This window comes from Drosophila suzukii, chromosome 2R (assembly GCF_043229965.1).
Source record: "Drosophila suzukii chromosome 2R, CBGP_Dsuzu_IsoJpt1.0, whole genome shotgun sequence".
NCBI classification, from domain to species: Eukaryota; Metazoa; Arthropoda; class Insecta; order Diptera; family Drosophilidae; genus Drosophila; species Drosophila suzukii.
In genome coordinates, this window is record NC_092081.1 from 8,033,600 (window position 1) to 8,055,813 (window position 22,214).

Sequence of the window (22,214 nt, forward strand, 5' to 3'; positions counted from 1 at the left end):
GGGCCTACTAACCCCACACTTGGTGGATGTTCCCCATGCTTGCTCCTCTTGCAGATCGACAACGATATCCTGCTCCGTCGATCCTCGTCCCTGCGACAGGGCCTTCCCAGCGTGGGCGTCAGCCACGGCCGGAGAAAGTCGTCGCTGGAGGAGATCGGCATAAGTCACTTCACCACTCTCATGCAGGCAACGAACCACAGCAACCCCATCAAGATATCCCTCAACGGCAGCATCGGCATGGAGGTTGGTGTTGCATGATGATCCGGCTCCTTCCAATCCAGAAAACTAACCCTTCGATCAGAATCAAATCTCCTTGCAGGTGACCCCGCCCGAGGAGCCCACACCCATGCTGGGTGTGCCCTGTGTGCTCGGCGGCGGCGGTGGAGGTGGCATCAACCCATCCGGAGCAGGTTCCTCCACCGGCGGCATGCTGGGCGGCGGCTCCTCGCTGGCCATCAATACCGCTGACTTGGGACCCGGACCCAGTACCTCCTCGGGAGCCGGTAGTTCGTTGCAGCCACAGGATTCGCTGGGACAGCAGTCGTCGCAAGTGTCATCGCCACAGCATCTGCAGGGAACGATCGTATGATACAACCTGATGTGGGGGCGCCGACTCCGCTCCTCCATGTCGAAAAACAAATGGATATAGAACACGGCCAGCACACACAGACACACCCGTAGAGATAAGTTCTAGGCAGAGCGAAAGTATTAGGAACCCAACCAAATAAACCCACCCACCCCAAAAAATTAAGGCTGTCTGTGGTGTGTGCTCTCCCGATGAATCCATTTTGAGTCCCCTTAAGTTAGTTTCGTACGTTCAATAGATCAGTTCATCCCTAGGAAGTAACCAATAGATATTGTATATTGCATGTTTTGCAATTAGTTGTAAGCTATGAATATGTCGGCTTGGCACAAAGGAAGCTGCGTCAAATTGTGTTTTGGGAACAACAAATGTAGTTAAACTATTGGAAAGGTGGGACGATGAATTAGCAAACTGTATAACTGTATATATCTGATGCCTAGTTCTAAGCATATCCGAGGAGCCAGACGTAGCAAACTATCAAATAGATCGGGCTTAGGCGCTAAAATCCATGTATATACCTTAGGTATGACCATTTTGTTAAGCTTCAGCTCGGTTTAGCTTCCCCTTCCTTCGGGAGGAACTTCCTCTGACCCACGTAAACCCCATATAGATACATATATGAAGGTGCTATCGATGTCTTGTACTATACACACAATTATAGGAAAGGAAGATGGAGAAAAATAAACCAAGAAAGTGAAAAGGTTTTCATAACATAAATTGGAACGGGCTTTGGTATACTCTAATGCTTTACAAAAAACCAACAGAAATATGTATACATATATTTAAATAAATCAAAGAATTTGTATATAAACTATGTATATGTAAGAACCAAAAATGCATTCAAGAAAAACAAAACGAAAAACAAACTACTAGAATTTAATGAAAAAATTAATTCGAAAAACAACAGAATCTAGAAATAGAGCTAGAGTTTAGAGTTAACTACTTAAGGCTAGTTTGGGCCGCGGATGGAGTATCGGCAACTGTACCAAATTCTACGAGCTATATGAACCAGCGTTCGCAGCCAACACAACCCTGTAGCATAGTGTCAGGCAACGCAACCCACGTCCCCCTAACTCAATTCGATCCCAGCTATAGGCTCTTTAGGTAGTAGCTAAAGCAAACAATGTACCTACACAACCACATACCACACAAACATCCACACTCACTTAATAATGTTAGTTAAAGCACCTATGACAGTTTTATAAGGAAATTTTATTCAACGATGACGATGCAATGCATCCAGTGTCTCGAGAGAATACCTAGTTAAGCTTATGCCCAGCACCCTGAGAAACCTATTTATATAGATCTGTATACTTCTGTATCCGTATATCTGCAACCACATAAGCCACATAGATCGAATCGATGTCTCAATGTACAAAAGTAGTTAAATAAACCGCATAAGGCATTGGCTGCAGCATTAGAGATACGTTTAGTGCGGACTAGGGTATAAACTTGCTGTAATATTTATCGGTGCCATGCTCTTTAAGGCATGCCGAACAGAACTCACAATAAACTCAAACTATAGTTGGAAATAAATTAATCGCATTTTTGATTATAAGTAATGATTAAGTAAGTAATAATCATTGTCAAGTTGACTTCTTACATGGCAATAAATTGCTGATTGAGAGGAATTCAGTTTCTCAAAATCTTATAAGGAAAATGACAAATAAAAGTTGGCGTAGGATTTGACGATAGTCAAATTAACATCACAATAAGAAAACAAATGGGTCTTCCTTAAAACTGAAATACATGTACTATATGTTGTACCTTGAACCCTTATATGACATTGTCTTATCTTCCTTTATTGTCTTATGTTATTATTGTTTTTTAAGTACTGAATTACGTATTCTAGGATCTATTTATTCTTTTATTTCCAAAAAATGGTCGTAAATTTCAAGCTTTTATAGTTTTCGAGAACTCAGCGTTCATACGGACGGACGGACAGCCGTTAAAATGTGGTAAGTGTTCCGGATAAGTTCAAAGTTTATCGAATCGCAAATAATCTGGCATCCCTGATTCTGGCAACCCGAATGCGTCCACACTAAATGCCTGTCAAAAAATCTGACGAGGCATTGAATGCCAAATTCATTTTTTCACAACTGAAAATTGGTTTTCATTGAAAGTAAGCGCTTAAAAATTGCAATAAACCTTAATTAACCTATTCGTGGTCTTAAATAAATTGTTACGTGCTTTTCAGCAGCGGCAAGGAGCAGCGAGGCGGCGGATCAGAAAACTCACTTCGCAGACGCCTTTTTGCAACGCGTTTTGCGTTATTTGGTGGGCTTCTGGCTTTGGCAGATTGGCGAAGAAGACGGCGGTGGAGACTGCCGCCTCCTTAACTGGGACCCCATCACACCTGAGACAGGTGGTCTCAGGTGTGAAGGGGTCCCAGTCGAGGAGGGGCAATCTCCACCGCCCTCTCGTTCGACAAGTCGCCAAAGCTAAACGCACGCCATGGATTTCAACATCAGTGACGCCAACTTCCATTATTGGCCCAAAGAACTTGTTGAAGAAAAAGATTCCATTATGAAGGATAAGGTTAAACTGGTCCGTCCAGACCAGAATTCTCTAAGAGTACAGCGGGAGCGTATTGATGGGAATCCCAAGGCTATAGACAATCCTATGGCCCAGAAGGAGGAGGAAAGCAATCGACGGCGTAATCTTCGTTATGGATTGGAGTGGAAGGAGCGCAAGGCGGTCGCAAAAGGCTCTACATCCAGCTTTACCTAGAGCTGGTTCCTTTAAGCCCATGGCTCGTCGCAAATTCCCTACTATACTCAACAAATAAAGGGCATTGACATTTAATTAATAAATCAAATCAGTCGATACCCATATATGCTTATAACTTTTAAATGGTCCGATTTCTACCTTTTATAGTTTACAATATCTTTGCGATTATACGGACATACGGACATATAGGAATGGCTGATAGACTCGACTAGTAATCATGAATATATATACTTTATAGGGTCGGAAACGCTTCTTTCTACCTACCATTTACTCTACGATTAATGAGTATAATTACTCAATATATTAAGCTATTGAAGCAGTTGCGATTTAAAATGTATTGTCTAAAAAGCACTAGCCCCCAGCAATTAAAATCTGTCTAAGGCTTGTTTCTCTTTATTAATTATTCTTCGGTATTATTTATTCTTCTTTGAAATGGCACACAGGCACTCCTAGTTAGTTAATTAAATTAAGTTTAGTTTAATTCGATACCGTTCCGCGCTTTGGTTAACTTGCATTGTGTGTTGTGATGTGATGTGTATACGTATCGAAAAATAATTTCTGTTTGCATTAAGCGTAGACTTAGTAACCGGGCGCTGGGATGGTGCATCCGGTGGAGGCACTGGTGCACTTGCAGCTCTTACCGGATGGAGCCTGTCGGTTCACCAGGCAGAGCCGGGAGTCCGTGCATCCGCCGTTGTTGATCTGGCAGGCACTCTGGTACTGCGGACAGTGCTGCTCAACGACCGTCATGCCGTACATCTTGTGGCTGCCGAAGAAGGGCGGCTGGATGGGCTTCTGCCGCGATCCTAGGCTGTCAACGATCTCCACTTTTTTGCTAAACAAGACAATATATCAATTAGTAAAGCCTTTCCGGCGAAGACCATGTCCCAAACTCACGTGGTCCAGTCCGTCCAGTAGAACCGATCGTTTGTGTAGGTGATGCCAAAGGGATAGGACAGCTCGTTGGAGATGGTGCGGATCTGGCGGGACTGCGGCTCGATGCACTCAACCTTCTTGGTACCCGCATCCGCGTAGCACACCTCACCAGAATCATCCAGCACCACCAGGGAATTGGGCAGGGTTACGGCATCATTGCCCAGGAGAAGCTCGCGCCCAGTGCCGTCCAAGTTTGACATCTCGATCTTAGGCGAATCGCGGTTCCAATCCGACCAGTAAAGTTTCCTAGAAAGGTTAACAAACCATTAGTGAGATATTTTTAACCAAAAGTACGAAACTTACGCCCTGTTTGCATCCACGGCTATGCCACGTGGGTTCACCAGCTGCTTATTGATGATAACAGCCCGCAACGAAGGATCCTCCAGGCTGGCCACCTCAATGGTGTCCTTCGAGGAATCCGCCCAGTAAAGACGACGCGAGATCACATCAATGGCAATACCCTCGGGAGATTCAATGTCTAAGGATATCAAATAGTTAATAATTTCTGTAAAATATATGTATCTATCTTCCCATCATACCCGTGTCGATAAAGGTGCGAAGATCTGTACCATCGTATTTCGTGCTTACGATCTTCTTGGTCGAAATATCGCCCCAGTAGACTCGACCCTCCACACAATCCTTGTCCAGACCAATGGCCATTTGGGCCACCGAAATGGGACGCACATTACGTCCATTGAGGGGAACACGGGCGATCATCACGCCCTGGCTGACGATCAGGAAGTCCGAGTCCTGCTGTTGACGCTCCTGGCACAAGGATCCATTGCCATAGAAGCCTAAAATTGAGAAACATTTAAAAATTTAGTTTGTAATAATTATATATCAAATGTTTTTTTGATAGCAATCGTAGTATTCCCATCTTTTTCAGTCTATCCTAGGCCTTTCGTCTTGTCTACTCCCTATTTCTCTTCAAAATTTTCCATTTCCAGCTAAACCAGTCAGTAAGTTCATATCTATGGCTTACCCATACCCAGTCAATATAACCCTATATTTCATCAAGGGATGCGTCTGCTAACGAGGATGAGAAGGTCATTTGACGGGGGACTTAAGGTCAAATGCCGCTCCTTCAACCAACAGAACTTTAGCCCTAAAATTCCCGATGAGGCGGGTAAGCGTCCTACGCACTTTCAGTCCATGCGCGAATTCTTTATGCACCCGCTGACCTGGGATCGCAATAACGGATATTTCAATGTGGTGCTGGCTCTGTCTATTTTTGGATTCTGCTTCTTCAACTCGTGTGCCCCGTGTGAGCAGAAAAGGGGCGGCCTTGAGGAGCGCACAACCCGCCCACAGTGAAACCTGGCTATAACTCACCCTGATTGCAAACGCAGACGAGTCCCGAATTGGTCGATCGGCACTGGGCATTCATGTCGCACAAAGTTGGGTTGTTCAGGCAGTTCTGCTCCTCAATGCACACGTATCCATCGCCATGGTATCCAGCAATGCACTGGCACTCGAAGTTCTCAGGATCCCTGAAAATATAACAGCAGAAATATTACATTAACTTCTGTTTATTTTATTGGGGCATGAGAGTAAAGTGAATTCACCGAAAAGAATAGATAGAATATCGATTAAATTTCTAATGACCATCTTATATTTATTATAGCAAACTATCTATAGAAGCGACCTACCTATAACATAAGAAAAAGAACACACTGTAGATATACTTGCAAATGCTTTGAGCTCCGCGAATGAAAACAGTAGAACCAGCTTCGAAGTTAAGGATTTTTAGGACCTAAGTTATAAACAACAAAGAAAGCGCTCTTTTGGTCTTTAGATATCCCGCTATGATAAATATTGGTACACATGGTCATGGGGTATATCCTATGAAAAGTAATCCGAAGATTTAGTGTTCTATCATTAATTCGAATGGAACAATAGTTTATTGATCAGGGGTAAAATTTCTAGTATAAGAGTTCGTTTGATTGATTTAAATTGGAAATGCTATTTATGAAAAAGCTAATACTTCAGTCACAATCTATTGTCTAACTTACTCAGTGGGCTCGCAGGTGGCATGGATGCCGCAGTTGTTCACGACGTGGCAGGACAGGGGCTTGCTGGTGCATCCTGTGAGGGGGTCACCCTGGTATCCCTCCAAGCAGTCGCAGTACTGGACTCCCTGCGCCGAGTCCCACTTGCAGATGGAGTTCGCACCGCAGAAGACGATGCCGCATTTCCCAGCCGGCACACAGCGATCGTTGACGTCCCGCTCGAAGTCCCTTTGGCAGCGACAAACCCCATTATCGCAGAGGGCATTCTCACCACAATGCTCGGCGAACTGGCACTCGGGGGCCAACTGGCAGCGGAAGCCATCGCCTTCATAGCCCGCCTGGCACTGGCACTCGGGTTTACCCAGTTCCTCGTTAGCAACGCAGTCGGCATGGATGTCGCACATCTCAGGTCTCTGAAAGGGTTTCATATATGGTTTCAAGAAGGTCTCCCACACACAGGATATTCATGCAACTAACAATTTCACAGGAGTCATCGCTAATTGACTCGCAGTTGTATCCATCGCCTCTGAAACCCGGCTGGCAGGTGCAAATGTGTCGGAGCTCTTGGCCAAACCAATTGCAGGTGGCGTTGACATGACAATTTCTATCCACATCGCAGGGAACTGCAAGTTATGCAAACATGGGCTAATAAGCAAAACGTTTTTGTTATTCATATGAAGAATCTTACTCAGATCGGAGTTCCTTTCCGGATCATTTTCTTCGGAGTAGGTGCAGTGATCGCCATCCTCGGTGAGTTCGTATCCATAGGGGCATTGGCATGCTCCAAAAGCATCGCAGGAGGGATACACATCGTGCCTCTCGAGCAACAAGGGTTCGCAACGGCCGTTCTCCCAAACCTCCTCGTGTCCACAAATGTTAGAGCATTCGTAGCCATCGCCCTGGAATCCTTCGTGGCACGTGCAGCGTCCCACGTAGCAGTCGGCGTCCTTCGAACAGCGCTGTTTATGGAAATAGGGTTAGCTATAGTAATAAATTGAAAGTCAACTACAAACGAAACGCTACTAAATGCTCCGTAACCAAATATGTAGTCTACTTCTAAGAGAACGTTTCACCAAAGACAAAATCGAAAAAAAGGGAAGAAAATTTCTTTTCTTGCATATTCGAAAAGAAATGTTCTTGAAATCAAGAGGTTGTAATCTATTGAGTTTGCTTTTCGATATAACGCGATCTTGATAAAGAGATGGAAATAGTCTCGATTTTTCGAAACGATTTGAATATTTGAGAAGAAACGTTCTTGAAATCTTGAAAATTGTCTCGATTTCTCGAACCGATTTAGAGAATTTGAGTACTTGGTTTACTATCGAAATCCATAAAAATGTTGAATTTTTAATTTTAGACGAAAGAACAGGGAATATAATATCATGCAATGCTAATTAAAAATATATTCAGTTTATGTGACCGAAAAATTTCTCCTATTCTATGCATATATGACCTGAAATATACTTCTAAAAAATGCTTAGTTTTATTGGTAAACCTACGTAGCACTCGTCCTGGTGTTGGGGCACCTGCTCCTCAGGGTTTGAATTGGGGTCCGGTTGGGGATACTGCTTCCGTTCCCGCTCTCGTTCACGCTCCTGCTCCTGCTCCCACTGTCGTTGGCGTTCCCGTTCTTCTTCCTCTGCCTGTTCCTTGGCCCGCTGTTCTCGCTCCTGATCCTGTCCCTCCGTCTCTTCGGGATATTGGTTGGGATTGGGGTTTGACTCGGAGTTAGCTTCACCTTGGCCCTCGGCGGCGGGCGGATACTCGATGTTGTCGGCGGTGCTGTTGGACAGACACCGGTAGCCGTTGCCCTGGAAACCCTCGGTGCAGTAGCAGTTGAATCCGCCCTCTGTGTTGGCGCAGATGGCATTCTCGTCGCAGACATGGTGACCCGATGCGCACTCGTCGATGTCCAGACAGACCTCCAGGCCGTTCTCGTCCACCTGGGCGGCAAATCCGTGGTAGCAGTCGCACCGGAAGGTGTCCTCAATTGGAACGCACACGGAGTTGTCCACGCAGTCGGCGGTGCCATCGTTGCAGGCATTCGACTCGGGGGTCACGCCCACCTTGCTCATGGCGCCAATGCGCAGAGCCTCATCTCTTTCAACATAGTCCAGGTCCACCTTGGAGACCTTCTGCAGCACATTGGTGGCACTGGGGTCCGCCTCGTCATCACGTAGGCAGCTGCGGTACAGAATCCTTTGCTCCACCTGCGGTTAGTTGATATAAACATTTGGGAACTGTTTAAAAGGCTGGGAGACATTTAAAATCTTAAAAAATTATATTATGTGTTCATTCTATACACTTCTCAATCATTTTTCTTAGATATTTTATAATTTTTTTAGGACTCAAGGACTTGTTCTCACCTGAATTCCCAACACACGCTGTTCCCTCGTAATGTTCAGACTGAGCACCTGCACAGACTTGAGTTCCCCAGGCCTTTCGAATGTGTACTCCTCCACGTAGTCCGAAAGAACTAGTTCCTCTTCCGCCGCCACTGCAGGAACCTCCCCATAGATGTCGATCTTCACGGACAGCTGGTCCCAGTAGTTGAGGCCCTCGAACGTCTGGTTGACATGAAGACTCTCCCCGGAATCGAATTGCAAACGGGAAACGTGTGTGTAGACACCTCCGGTCAGTTGGTAGCCATTGGCCACTCCGCCCACCGACTTGGCGAACAACCAGGGCACGGTGGTCAGCAGGGGCAGGACCAGGCGGAGTTGGGCTCCCTGCTCGGTGGTCAGGGGATTGATGGTGGTGTAGGTGCGACCCTCACTGGTCACCACATACGACTGCAGCTTGGCCTCCTCGTTGACGGGCTGGTTGTTGAGATTTCCGCTCAGAGTTCCGGTCACTCGGATGGGTTGATCGTTGGCCAGACAGGACTGGCCATTGCCATAGAATCCTGATCCGCAGACGCAGCAGTATCCCTCGGCCTTGTCGTGGCACTCCGCCCTCTCGTGGCACTGGTGCCCGTGGGCCTGGCAGCTCTGGGCCAAGGCGGGTGACTCCGTGCGGGATTCGGCGTTGTCGGGAGTTCGCACATTCAGCTCGGGCGCAATGGGGGCCACTTCGAACAGCCAGACTCCGGGAACACCCAAATTGGTGCTCTCGCTCAAGAAACGGGCCTAGAAACGGGAAAACCAAAAATCGACTTAGATTATATGAATTTAAACAAAAATTATAAACATTTTTTAGCAAGTTGTTCAACAATTTTTAAGATTTAAGGGACATATATAAATTAAAACCCCTTTCCGATAGTTTCAACAAACGAGAACTGCTAACGCAGCAGCCCGTTGCAGTTGTAAAAAATTTGAGGTCTAAAAATTCAGTACGACATTTGGCATTAATGAAATTAATTTCAAGCTGTAGACATCTATCCTGCATAAAATATTATTTTCTCACGATGCCGCGTCCGTCGAAAGTCTAATTTTGTGATCCGTCGAATCGGGAATCGCATGATTCAGAGCCAGACGAAGAGTTTATGAAATATTTGTTCAGTGATGAGATGCTCAAGTTGATCAACTCAGACGAAGTGCCCTCAACAAGCCGCAAGACCAAGAAGTCCAAGAAGGCCAAGAAGAAGAGCAAAAAGAGTTCCAAGTCTTTCAACAGGTAGGAACGGAACCGATAATTTAATTTCAGGCTGAGCAGCTAGAACGTTTTCCATACTTATAACATGGGGTTTTTTTTAGGGCCCTGATGACTACAGAAGATCCAATTGAACCTCTACAAACGGATACATCCTTTGATCTTCATTCGTACTGGTAAGCCATCTTTACTAAATTAGGCAAATAATTAAGTTTCACAACCATTTCAGGGCTCCGGTCTTACAACCGTCGCCCGACAAGTTTTGTCTGCAGGGCAACCAGGGGAACTTTGAACCCATGGATATTAGATCCGTGGAGGAGCTAATGCCACCACCAGGATCATCTATAGTATTCAAGGCCCAACCATTACGGTGCCGGAAGTACGCGGGTCGGTGGCAAAACCATTCTTCGATATAGAGTGGAAAAATTACCCCAACTATCCTCCCAAACCGTCCGTGGAGTCCAATGTGGATTTGTTCGATCCCAATCTGCCGTCATCATCGCACATATGGAAGAATTACGAACGTCTAAAGGAGGGTTCGGTGCTGCCGTCGGAAGCGGAGTGGCCATTGAGTTGTATGGCAGGTCAGGAGGAATCAAAACCTCCGCCCACAAAATCCAAGGAATACCTGACGTCCGAGGCACCTTCCTCAAATGCCTCTGAACCCCAAGATAATAGTGCTGCGGACGGCCTTAGAAAAAGGCCTCGTGTGGCATTCGAAGTAGGAGCTCGCCAAGTTGATGCTGTGGAGCCAAAGTTCGTAAAACGAGTGCACTACGAAGTGGTCCCGAAAACTCTTCCCAAACTCGGCACTCCAAAGACAACTGCAGTAGATCTAGTTAAAGGAAAGCAACTGACCGAGGAGGAGTGGCTACAACAATGTAGTAAGATCATCTTCCAACATCTGCAACTTCTAATAAGCGAGAGTACCAAGACAACATCCAAAGAACCAGGAGCCACTGGTTTCAGAAGCGGGATAGCAACAATTCGCCTCGAGGACTTCGAGGATATCCTTGACCAAAACAAGTCGGAATTTAGGAATCCGCAATCCAAAGGTCTTGCCTCCAAGTGGGCACAGCAATATGGTTTCAAGCCGGTCGAGCACTTACGCAGATCGTTGGTGCTTATACCCATACCAGTTCGCCAGGAGCAGTGCCTCCAGAAGATCAGGATCCTCAGACGTCCCACCAAACCTAAAAGCGAGCTTTTGTCCCTGAGCATCGAATTGAAGTTCTGTAGGCTGTTTTGCACCCTTCAAATGAACACACATTTGTATCCTGAGGTAGCTGCCATGAGAGGGGAGAATGCCGTCTACAAAAGCTATATTGGTGTGATTGAAGTGCGAACTGGGGCCGCGCAAATAGGCTGGGTATGGCCTAATGGCACAGTGATGATTATGAACGGAAGAAGCAATGAAGAATTGGCCGAAACCCTACACAAAATCGTGGCCAAGACCATGGGGAATATGAACTTCCAGGCCGATCCCAGCCACAAGCTTCTTCATCTACGTCTCTTTTCCTGCGCCAACTTCCCCTGGAGCGTTAATTTGGAGGAGTTTAGTAGGATTCACACTCTTTCTGCACAACCATTTCTTCGTGAGGCGAACTTCGTCTACTATGTGAACAAGGAACTGCCCGGGGTGTCAGCTAGACTCTATGAGTCGGGAGTGTTCCAGGTCTTTGCCATGACCATGGATGAGGCGGATGAAATGGTGAAGCGACTGTACTACTGTTCGTCCAGTTATCGAAAACCCCAAATTTATCAGAAATCAAAGTAAAAACAATACTTACAAATAAAAAGAAACTTCGATGCTTATGCAGATAAGTATAGAATTCGTTTTCATAATTATAGTAAGGCCCCTGTGGACGGCAGTCCACGTAGTAACGAATCGCCCCGAGAGTGTGGGGAGGAAGATTAAAACAAACCGGCAGAAATGAAAATCTGTAACTATGCGAAAGGTATAGTGCATTTCTTTGGTACTAAAGGTCTTAGTAAGTAATATATAAGTCGATTGGTTCAGGTTAAAGTGGTAGGGAATCCGGAGAGGTAAAGCAAATCACTCAAAGTTGTAGAAAACACTTTGTTTTTATAGCAAAAAATTATAATCCCCTGTTCTGGACTATTACCAGTAATTCCCATTAAATTGTCTGTAAAGACATAACAGTTTTCACAATGTTATGTTAATTTCAAGAGCGAAAAATCTTTACACAGTCTATAATCACAGAACTCAGTGAAAATACGTCTGATTTTGTCAGCCGACAAATATGACCTGGTCATTGTCTCTAGTTAAATTGTTTTAATTCAGATAAAACCTAACATAATATTTAGAAACCGAATGTTTCCGGAAAATCAGTTTAACTCAACGACATATTAACATTAAAATTATAAATCGTCCCGTTTATAATAATTCACTTACGTTTTCCGATCCCGAACCGTTCAGGGAGTAGTAGCGTCCATCCTCAGCCACGAATCCCGCCTGGGCACGAATGTCGGGCAGACCCAGTCCAGCGGTCTCGCCCTGCAGCCAGTTAAGACCGCCATCCGGATAGATGAACTGCACAAAGGTCTTCTCTTCGTCGGCGATCAGGGCCACCTGGAAGGTGTTCAGACGGTCCGTCTTGGAGTCAAAGTAACCCACCTTGAGCCACGTGGCCACGATCACCCGACGGGCCTCGAACTCTGGCTGGCTACTGAAGGCGTAACGCACCAATCTGGTGGCTCTGTCGAGGATGTCCAGGTCCTTGGTCTCGAACAGGGAGATCGAGGTGCCCTCATCGCTGTACGAGGTGTCCACATTCGAGTAGAAGGCAGCTATCGAGGCGTAGTCCAGCGGAAAGGGCTGGTTCAGGTACTCGGGGAACTCTGAGTTGAAAGTAAGGATGCCATTGGTGTTGATCTGGGGAATAAGGAAATAAGCTGTCAATATTTTATATACATTATGGAACCTCTTAAAGATAAATTTTATCAAGCTTATTATTGTATTTAAATGAAAAGGCGGATACCATTGATACTGTCAATTTTTCCAAATCAAATAGGAAATGCAGCTTTATTATGTATAGATTTAATATTATTTTAATCTTGGTATCAAAAAAATCTGCAATAATAGAGCACTCTTAAGTTTTATCCTAATTAACAGATACTTTGGATACCAAATATATAGTTTCTATGGGATATAGCTTCTATAGAAATTCCATATTGGTATCAAAACCGATTTTATTTCATTCCCAAATATTTTTTTTAGGTGTATGGGAATAAGGAAGTTACACTTGGGATCGTTTGAAGTGGAAATACTTTGCCTACATATGGCGTGGCAATTAGTGCGCCCCGAGAAGTGCTAACGGGCCACTTAACTCCTAATGGGCCTTCGCCTGGCGGAAACAAAACAAAAACAAACCATTAACAGGGCGGCAAATGATCTGACGAAGGGATATGTTCTCGAGATGCATATAATAAGGGATCCGCTATCGGGCCTCCTAATTGAGTCCTCGGCCGACATCCGCCCATCGAATTTTCTAAATTTAGCAGCATCTCCAGCGATGCAACAGGCAATCTGAATAAACAACCCGGAATTGGAGCACAGGTGTTTGAAAAATGCCTTTCTTGTGGTTGCCGACAGGACGGAGCATAAATCATGTATTTTCTCTGGCACCACGGGTTCCATTCATCTCGGCGGGGGAACGCGCCATGTCTGGAAATTCCGGCACCTTGGCAGGTGATTTGTACGGATTTCCAACTCCACATGGATAATATACAAGCCGCAATGGATGCCAAATTGAGGTTGGGAAAGCAAACACCAAATACTTCATGCTTCGTTGGCCTAATTTACACACTTGAGGTGTTCCAGATTTGGACTAGTTTAAAGTATTTGGTAAATATTGGTCTAAATCGTTATTAAAAACAAACACGGAAGCTAACTTTGGCAAGCATTTCTTTATAGAATTGAATGTGTACTTCTGAAATACCACTATGTATATGTAAGAAAGGCGATTTTTGTTAGCATTGTCCATTGTAAGTCATTAAATTTAGAAGGATTAAATTTGAAATTTCAATATATTTTTTAATATATTTTCTTTCTACTAACACTATTTTTATCTTTTGCCTAAACATTTTGTTATTAAAAACAATTTTAAATTTGATATCTAAATTAATTTTGATCTTCAAACATATTGTTGATGCTCGAAGTAATACCCGTATCCTCCAAAAGATCAAACCAATTCCTTCAAATCTTAAATTTATAATCAATACATTGGCTTTATATGATTTTAGATCGAATCGACCGCCTTTCAATACAATCTATATACCTTGAAAATACATTTGTTTTGAATCAATAAAGAAGAGCCTGATTGTACTTAAGCGTTTTCTTATCAAAATAGGTATACTATGTAAACTCCAATACTGAAACCCTCTCAAAATCTGTACTGGGGTTACTCACACGATATTGTGGATTGATATGTGCCCAGTCTATTTATACGCCCGCCTTATGGTTTCGACACCAATTTGACCCGGGAGCTTTGGAACAGGCGACAGGCTCCTCTGATCTGTTCGGCCATTCCGTCAAGGAATGCCAATGAAATTTATGGATTTCTATGGCCATAGTGCCTATTCCGGCCCGTTTTGATTCTGTGCCGCGTGCTATTTCTCTACGTCAGACACATAAATTCAGTTAATTAACTAACAAAATGCAGAGCAGATAAAAAAGCGTTCAAAAATAGGCGACACTCGCAGAAGACTCTTCACTCGGAGAACTCATAACTTTGGCTGCCAAGTGCCGAAACCACTCAGACATTTGGATGCTGGGATGCTCAGAACTCAGAACTCTGGCATCTGGCAGTTGGCCAAGGCGGCAAAGCGACATCAATGGGTTCGGTTTTTGGTTCTTGGCTTTTAGTATTTGGTTTTTGGCCTAGGACCACCCCCATGTGGCTGCGGATATATGGCATGTTGGCGAGATTGGGACACCCGCGTGTGTGGAAATCGATGTGCGACCTGTCATGTCTTGTTTTGCCGAAAATTAATGTCGCCTATAAATACACGCGGCCCACAACAAAGCGGTCTGCCACAGAATTAGAAATATACTTGTCGAGAAACTATTAAATCGCTTTCTATTTGCATATTGATTGGGCCTTATCGACGCGAGCTTATCGCCTCGATGCGAAAATTCATTCAGTGCACAATCTTCGAGATACTTTGTAGCCGAGCCTGAACCCTGAACCAGTATAGTATTTAAGGGGGGCATATTACTCACATAGAGCTGATCGTACTGCTCGCCGTAGAAGTGAATGGGCTGCTCCAGTTGCAGCTCGAAGGTCTTGTTGTCGCCCTTGGGCAAATACTGGATGCTGCCCAGGGATCCCTCCTCGAACTCGTACAGCTCCGAGGGTTGCAGACTATCCAGGTAGTGCTCGAACTGGCCGCTCACGAGGATCGCCGAGCTGAGCAGCAGGCAGGCGAGGAATTTACTGCCGAAGCTCGGCATTATGGCGGGATATATGTAGTTCTTATTTATATCTTATTATATCTCCTCAATTCTTTGACTTTGACACGCGTGGATTTCACAATTTCGCCATAGGCATTTTCACACTAGACACAAAACCGAATTCCTAGAACACTTTTGCTTTCGCCACCTCAAGTTTGATCCAAAAATATAGGCGGTTTATAAATAAAATGTGGCACTATCTATTCAACGTGTTGTATATACATATATAATACAGAGGTGTATGCCGTGTGTATAGTTTGACAGATTTTTGGAACTGTCGCTCCAAGTGGCGGCCCAGCTCCTCTGCTTTTGCTTTTCTGACTTGCTGCTTTTCTTTTGCTTCCTAAGCACGCGAGCAGGGAAAACCGAACGAACCGCACGCCTTGCCAACAGATTCTCGACTGATTGGCCGTCGCCTCCGCAGTGGATTCTCCTCGACTCGGTGCTCATCCGTCCGTCACACTCGAGTATCTGTGTGAGCTGCTGGCCGGAGTGCGATGTGGTGTGCGTGTGTGTGTGGGTGAGTGCCGGAAAGTGAGAGTTTGTCTGGAGGCCCCAGATACTAGTATCCCCGAATAGGATCCACAAACTGCAGTCCCAGTCAGTTGATGCTCCATTATGACAGTTCTTTATTGATGTTTACCATCAACAACAATTATAGCCAAATAAAATAATCAGTTATCAATGGAGTGGTGGCTGACAAAGTCGTGGAGAAGATTCGGACCAATCCAGAAGAATTATCGACATACTGGTATTATTCAGAATCATGCTTATTAAAAAAAAATGAAAATTATACTTATTTTTGGGCAATTCTACAGAGCGATAGCAATATATCATTTTCTATATTCTACATATTGAGAATCATGAATTTCGTGGAAATCGTGGCGAACATGTATTTTGTCCAATTTTATTTTTTTATTTACATTTTTTTCGGTCATTATATTAAGTTTGTGATTAATGTTTAATTTTACCCGTTACTCGTAGAGTTAAAGGGTGTATATGATTCGTCGAAAAGTATCTAACAGGTAGAAGGAAGCGTTTTCGAGCCTTTGAAGTATATAGTATATGTTCTTTATCAGGACCCATAGTCAAGTCGATCTAGCCATGCTTGACTGCATATCTATATGTCCATATGAAAGATATGATTTCGAAGACAATAAAAGCTAGGAGAAATCGGACAATCCGTTAAAAAGTTATAAGCATAAAAATGAATCGACGCAAGGTGGCGCTGTGTACTCTTGGGAACAGTCGCTTTGCTGCTTGCATATCTCCTTATCGAGGCTATCGACTTTAGCGTTCTCTCTTGCTTTTGTATTATTATAAGGGAAATGGGAATTAAAAAAAAAAAACATTTCTGAAGGTAAACTGAACTACAATAGACAATTGTTACTTTTCTTTATTGTACAATTACACATAATTAATTCAATGAAATTAATTTATAGTAATATCCTGAGGGCATGCAGACTTTTAGTTCCTCTCGTAGCCAGGTTACTCAGTCGCCACTTCTTCTTCCTTAGAAGGAGCCTCGATGTGGGAGGTGAACGTGGTGGCCAGATTTGAAGTAGAGTTTGTCATCTCCTGATTCCTGTCTTGTGGATCCAATAACTTCTTAGTCGATCCGGTAAGAAGTCACGTAGTTGAAAAAGGAGGTCCGAAGGTCCGTCTTGTGGATCCAATAACTTTGGCGGCATAGCCAGTGGAACTGTACCTGAGCATTTTCGAACAGCTTCGGGTGGAGCTGGTTTCTTCAAGACCTTGGTTCTGCCTAGCTCACTGATGTTGTTCTGGTTAGGCTCGGCATTTTTCATTTTTCCACTGCCGACAATCCCTGTTTGGAGAACTGGTGCTCTTGATCTTGCTTGAGCACCGCCTGCAACTCACGGAGCTCGTCAGTGTTGCAGGTTTTGATGAGGTGGAGCAGCAGGCCTCTTCCAAAAGTAGTTCCTTCTCCACATGACAAAGATTGCGCAGTCGATTGGTTTCCTTCTCCTTCTGGAATATAGGATTATTTATTACCTTAAGATTATCGCGCTCCTGCTGTATGCTTAGAGAATATTGATTAGCACGTACCAATTTAACTCTATCCGTCATAATGGAGTCTTCCTTTTGGTTCCTTTGGTCGATAATTGAAGATGGTGATACTGTTGTTGAGATCCCTGGTGGGCTTTTGGGACCCCTTCAGCGGCGTCCCCTTCACACTTGAGACACCTGACACTGAGGTGTCAGGCCATCACATTCTCCTTTCCCTACAACGAGGCTTTTCACCGTCTCGACAAAGAAAAGCTATTGGATCCGGAAGACAAGGAACAGGACATGGCAAACTCTACGCCAACTCTGGCCACCACGTCCTCATCCCCAACCGAGGTTCCTGCTAACGAAGAAGAAATGACGAAAGTCAAGTCGGACACGATTGAGACGCCTGGCCATGAGGGCAACTAAAAGTCTAATCTGCATCTTTAATGCATGTTTTTGTGAAGGTGTCTCAAGTGTGGAGATGTCGCAGCCGAGGCAGTAGCAATCTCCGTAGCCGTCTTTTTCGCCAAGCTGCTAAAGCCAGAGGCCCACCACATAAAACAACAGTCATCGTTGCAAAAATGCGTCTGCGAACTGAATTTCCTGATCCGCCGCCACGCTGCTCGTAACACCTTTACTTAAGACCCCGATTATGTTAATTAAGGTTTATTGCAATATTTAAGCGCTTACTTTCAGTAGAAACCAATATCCAGTTGTGAAAAAATGAATTTGGCATTCAATGCCTCGTCATATTTTTTGACAGGCATTTAGTGTGGTCGCATTTGGGCTGCCCGGATCAGGGTGTCAAGATTTTTTAGCGAATCGATACACTTTTAACTTTTTCGGCAAAAGAAATGCCCTGGAATTTTATTTTTATTTTATTTGAAATTCGAAACAGAGTTTAGTCGAGAGTTTTAACGTTTCTTTTATAGAAAAATAGGATTTACAATAAATATAAATAAATATATAAATATTTTTAAAAATTTATTTTGTCCTTCTAAACGTTTAAGCCACATCACATTTGCATGAAAAAAGAGATTAGAAAAAATGGTAATCCTTACTGCCCACCTCAGCTACATATGTCTTTTGTAGATGCCGAAAAACCGATCACTAATGCTATCATATTTAGAATAATATATGACAGTGATTAATGTAATATTTATTTGTTTCCCAAATAAAAACATGCACAAGGAATTTAGTGGTTTTTCTTAATGAGTTTTTCAAAGACAGAGCGTATGGCCACCTCAGATGTCATAATCCCCACTCCCTAATCCAAATCCATTGATGCAACTAGTTAGTTTCGGACGTTTCAATTCTAGGGAACTAACTTGAGGCGGGCACGTGCCGCTCTGTTGCTCTTGCCCCCCAAAATTCCCCAACGCATGCCACCGTGAAGCGCCGCGAAAGAAGGGAGGAGCGGTTACCTTCTACACAGATATATCCGAGTCCACACGCATATCCACACCCATTCCTCAAGTCTGGTACCCCCACTCCAAGACTTTTTAAACAGTGGTGCCTGGTTGGATATTTCTGGATTTATTTAAGTATGTGACAACAAGATTACAGTCAATACCAAAATAGAAACTAATATGTATATTTATAAATATTATTTTTAAATACTTTTATTAATTGGTTAGTCCTTTAGGTGCCAAACAAAATATTAACTCTGATATATTAAAAACATTATTAATACATTTTAGTTTAAAAAAGGTATATACGAGTATAATAGTAAAATGTTGATGTTTGGCATTCAAATTTTATATTTTCGTTAATACTATACATAAGAAATAATGTTTTCGATATATTCATTTTAAAAAAACAAAAACAGAATATAATTAATATTTCTTTCTGGAGTTAATATCTTAAATTTAGTAAAAACCTAAAAAATTATATCAGGTTTGTGCTTAGCATAGGGATACTGAATACCAAGCTGATTTCGTATTTCAACAAACATCACTGTTCCACTCCACTCCCTTTCTTCGGACGGGGTGAGTGCGAGTCGAAAATAAACAAATGGTAAACTTCTGAGGCAGCGACGCAACGTCTGCGCCCTGACTGATGATCATCGGTTGCTGGCGAGGAATGGGGAGCTGGAACCCAAGATGCAACTGGAACCAAATACGAAGGACGGGGGGGACGGCAGTTGGACTATTTATGATGTATTTCTCGGTTAATTAGTTGCAGCTGAACGCAGCGGAATGGGTGTGGGAATGGAATTGGGATCGGGAACGCTTCCGCATGCATTTGCTAGACATCAGCCCAAAGACCAAAAGAAAGTGCGTGGCTCAGGGCCCTGGGTAATTTTTGCTATATTTGGATATTGCGCCGCTTGATCGGTGATGGATGCCTGGGCCTTTTCATCGTTTATCTTCGAGTGCAGCGGGCTAATGGAACTGCAATGCGTTTCCAGGAACTGGAGCGGAACAATGACGACGACGATGGTCATGATGACGCTGCGCCCGGGCAGACGGCTCGGCCAATTTCGGGTGGAGTAATTAAAAACGTAAATTAGGCTCCAAATTAAAAGCCATCAAATGTTACGCAAAATTAGACTCTCAAAACGACTAGTGAGTTATAAAAGCCATTGGCTTCTAGATCAAATTAACCCTGGCATTGCAGAAAATGTATGGATTTCTGCTGCTGCTCCAGACTGTTTGGGTCACGGGCAGAATTATTACACCGGAGTTGGACGAAGACTGTGAATTAAATGCTGTCGATACAATGGTAGTTTGTTGTACCCACTAACCGACTTCAAAAAATACAACGAGAATATTGAAAGTACATACAATTTTATAAATTATAAATAACCAATTTAAAAGTAGTATATGCAATTGTTGAAAATTCATAGTCAGACAAAGAAATCATCTTATAGAAGTTCAGATTCTCCACAACTTTTTATTGCAGCATGATTTCGCTGCGACCTGCACGACGAAAGTTCGCAATTCAGCGACTGCCAGATGGAATGGCACGAAAAGATCCAATACAAGACGGATGAAGAGGAACAGACGTACATGTTTGTGAGTTCAGTTCAGGAGGATAAACAAATAGTCAACTAATTGTGTGCTCAGTGCACCGCAGAGTGCAGTTTTAACAAAACAGAGTTCCTAGGCAGGGATCGACGTTCGCTGAATCTCGTCGAGGTAAAGGAACACTTGGAAAGCGATCTGGTCAACGATGCGGATGTGGAGCTTCTTTACGACACCTATGTCAAGTGCGACAAGCATGGTACGTTCAAGTTGCAGGAGGTATTTCTAAACTAAAGTAAGCCTTTCACAGCGCTCTCCCTTTTGCCGCGCAAGGCAGTTAAGCAGTTAGCCACACGCCTCTTCCGCCACGGCTGTCAACCGTATCCCGGTTTGGTGCTCGAGTGCGTGGCCAACGAGATGATCCTCCACTGCCCGACAAAGCGATTCCGTCAAACCGCCCAGTGCGAAGAGGTCCGCATCCATCTGAAGCAATGTATGCAGTACCTAAAGTACAAATCCTAGAATTTGATTAAAGACACGAACAGATCTTGCAGCTTACACTTTTATTGTCCTTCGATGTAAATTAACTATGTCTAAGGTGGGATACTTGGTTAACTAGCAATCTTGACCACATCGCCATCTATTTGCAGGGAGTCGGCGAGCTTGAGTTGCTTGTCGAAGCGTTTCTGGAACTTCTTGGCCTGCTTTTCGGTCAAGTCCTCGACGGAGAGATGCTTGGTGTACTTCTTGAGCAGCTTCTTCCGCAGCTTTTCCAGGAAAATACCATCAGTCTCCTTGGCAACGAGCTTGGTTAGCTGGGCAGGCCAATCAAAGTCGGTGGAAATGCCATTGGTGCTCTTCTCGGGAGCAGCATCCTCGGTGGCCTCCAGTTTGGCCTTCTTCTTGAGTGGCGCCTCCTCCTCAGCATCTTTCTGCTTCTGCTTCTTTTCCGCCTTCTTGGGTGGCGCCTCCGCCTCAGCATCCTTCTTCTGCTGCTCCTTTTCCGCCTTCTCCCTGGCCAGCTCCGCCTGCTTGGCCTCCTTCATCTTGTTCATCTCTTTTTCCAGGATGTCCCACACCTGGGTGGCCTGCTGGCGGGGAATCTTAATGCAGTTGGCCACAAAGTTCTCGAACTTGGCCCTCTTGCGCGGCACGTTGTCGACGCTCTGCAGCTTCTGGAAGGCCGATCTTACAGGCCCCGTAAGATTGTACTCGCTACTGTCGAGGATCGCACGGATAATGTCCATCCAGCTCTCCTGCTTTTGGGCATTCTTGTTGCGCGGCTCCTTGGCGGAGAAGCTGCCGTTTTGGCTGGCGTACTTCTGGGCCTCGGAGATGCACTTGGTGTGGGCCACGTACTCATCGCCGTAGAAGTCCTTCAGGCAGTCCATGCAGGACACGTTCTTCTCGTTCCCGCGACACCGCATCTGGTAGTGCTTCTCCACCGCCGGCTTCTTCACCGACTCGCCGCAGATGTTGCACGTGAAGAAGACCATGGTTCCTAAGTGGCTGGTGTCTTAGTTTTCGGGGAATCCTTGGGGTTTCGAAGGATTTCAGTTGAATTTAATGCCGGCGGAGGGCCAAACAAAACGCACGTGGGTAATAAAGTAACCGCACTCGGCAGAAATACCGAAGTGTTAGTGTTGGTCAACGACAATTCCAGGGATGCGAATTATTCAAAAAATGTTTTTACTTATTTAAAATTAGCAAAAGGTAAATACATTATTTATTTATTTATATAAAATTATTAAAAAGTTATCCAACTAAAAAATGTTGATATAATACTTATGATTTTTTGCTTTCAATTAATTCTTAGTTGTTCACGCCAAAAGCGAGTTTAATTTCAGGAGACAGTGTCGAGCGGCAGTTTTATCCAGATTTCTATATCTCGCGCGCTCGCACTGCCGTCC

The 22,214-nt window shown here is 44.3% G+C and overlaps 5 protein-coding genes across 21 annotated transcripts in view; 3 read left to right on the forward strand and 2 right to left on the reverse strand.

Annotated features, from left to right (window-relative positions):
* The window catches only part of SLO2 (slowpoke 2), a 108,173-nt gene extending 106,054 nt beyond the window's left edge, over positions 1-2,119 (forward strand). For all 17 annotated transcript variants that reach the window (XM_070995088.1, XM_065863160.2, XM_065863161.2 and 14 more), the window contains 2 exons: positions 55-243; positions 302-2,119. In XM_070995088.1, the coding sequence (XP_070851189.1) occupies positions 55-243; positions 302-589 (477 nt within the window). In that variant the 3' untranslated portion in view covers positions 590-2,119. The remainder of the gene's footprint in view (positions 1-54; positions 244-301) is intronic.
* Positions 2,120-3,690: 1,571 nt separating this feature from the next.
* On the reverse strand, positions 3,691-15,732 carry Ndg (Nidogen). The gene is made up of 12 exons (XM_017074758.4): positions 15,095-15,732; positions 12,266-12,745; positions 8,625-9,386; positions 7,758-8,468; positions 6,947-7,217; positions 6,736-6,881; positions 6,262-6,671; positions 5,582-5,739; positions 4,789-5,043; positions 4,553-4,727; positions 4,211-4,495; positions 3,691-4,148 (listed from the first exon to the last, which is right to left on the reverse strand). Exons 1-12 carry the CDS (start codon positions 15,323-15,325, stop codon positions 3,893-3,895), a joined length of 4,140 nt encoding a protein of 1,379 aa, XP_016930247.3. The 5' UTR covers positions 15,326-15,732; the 3' UTR covers positions 3,691-3,892.
* LOC108009986 (uncharacterized) lies at positions 5,091-5,769 on the forward strand. Its single transcript, XM_017074760.4, has 2 exons — positions 5,091-5,208; positions 5,268-5,769. Exon 2 carries the CDS (start codon positions 5,270-5,272, stop codon positions 5,561-5,563), a length of 294 nt encoding a protein of 97 aa, XP_016930249.3. The 5' UTR covers positions 5,091-5,208; positions 5,268-5,269; the 3' UTR covers positions 5,564-5,769.
* Positions 15,733-19,736: 4,004 nt separating the features above from the next.
* On the forward strand, positions 19,737-20,826 carry Obp46a (Odorant-binding protein 46a). The gene is given in 6 exon segments (XM_017071983.3): positions 19,737-19,841; positions 19,934-20,062; positions 20,243-20,249; positions 20,252-20,355; positions 20,407-20,563; positions 20,615-20,826. Coding segments are annotated over 6 exon segments (714 nt in total).
* Positions 20,827-20,852: 26 nt separating this feature from the next.
* LOC108008530 (cell growth-regulating nucleolar protein) lies at positions 20,853-21,878 on the reverse strand. The gene has a single exon (XM_017072401.4). It carries the CDS (start codon positions 21,798-21,800, stop codon positions 20,916-20,918), a length of 885 nt encoding a protein of 294 aa, XP_016927890.3. The 5' UTR covers positions 21,801-21,878; the 3' UTR covers positions 20,853-20,915.
* Between the last annotated feature and the right edge of the window lie 336 nt (positions 21,879-22,214).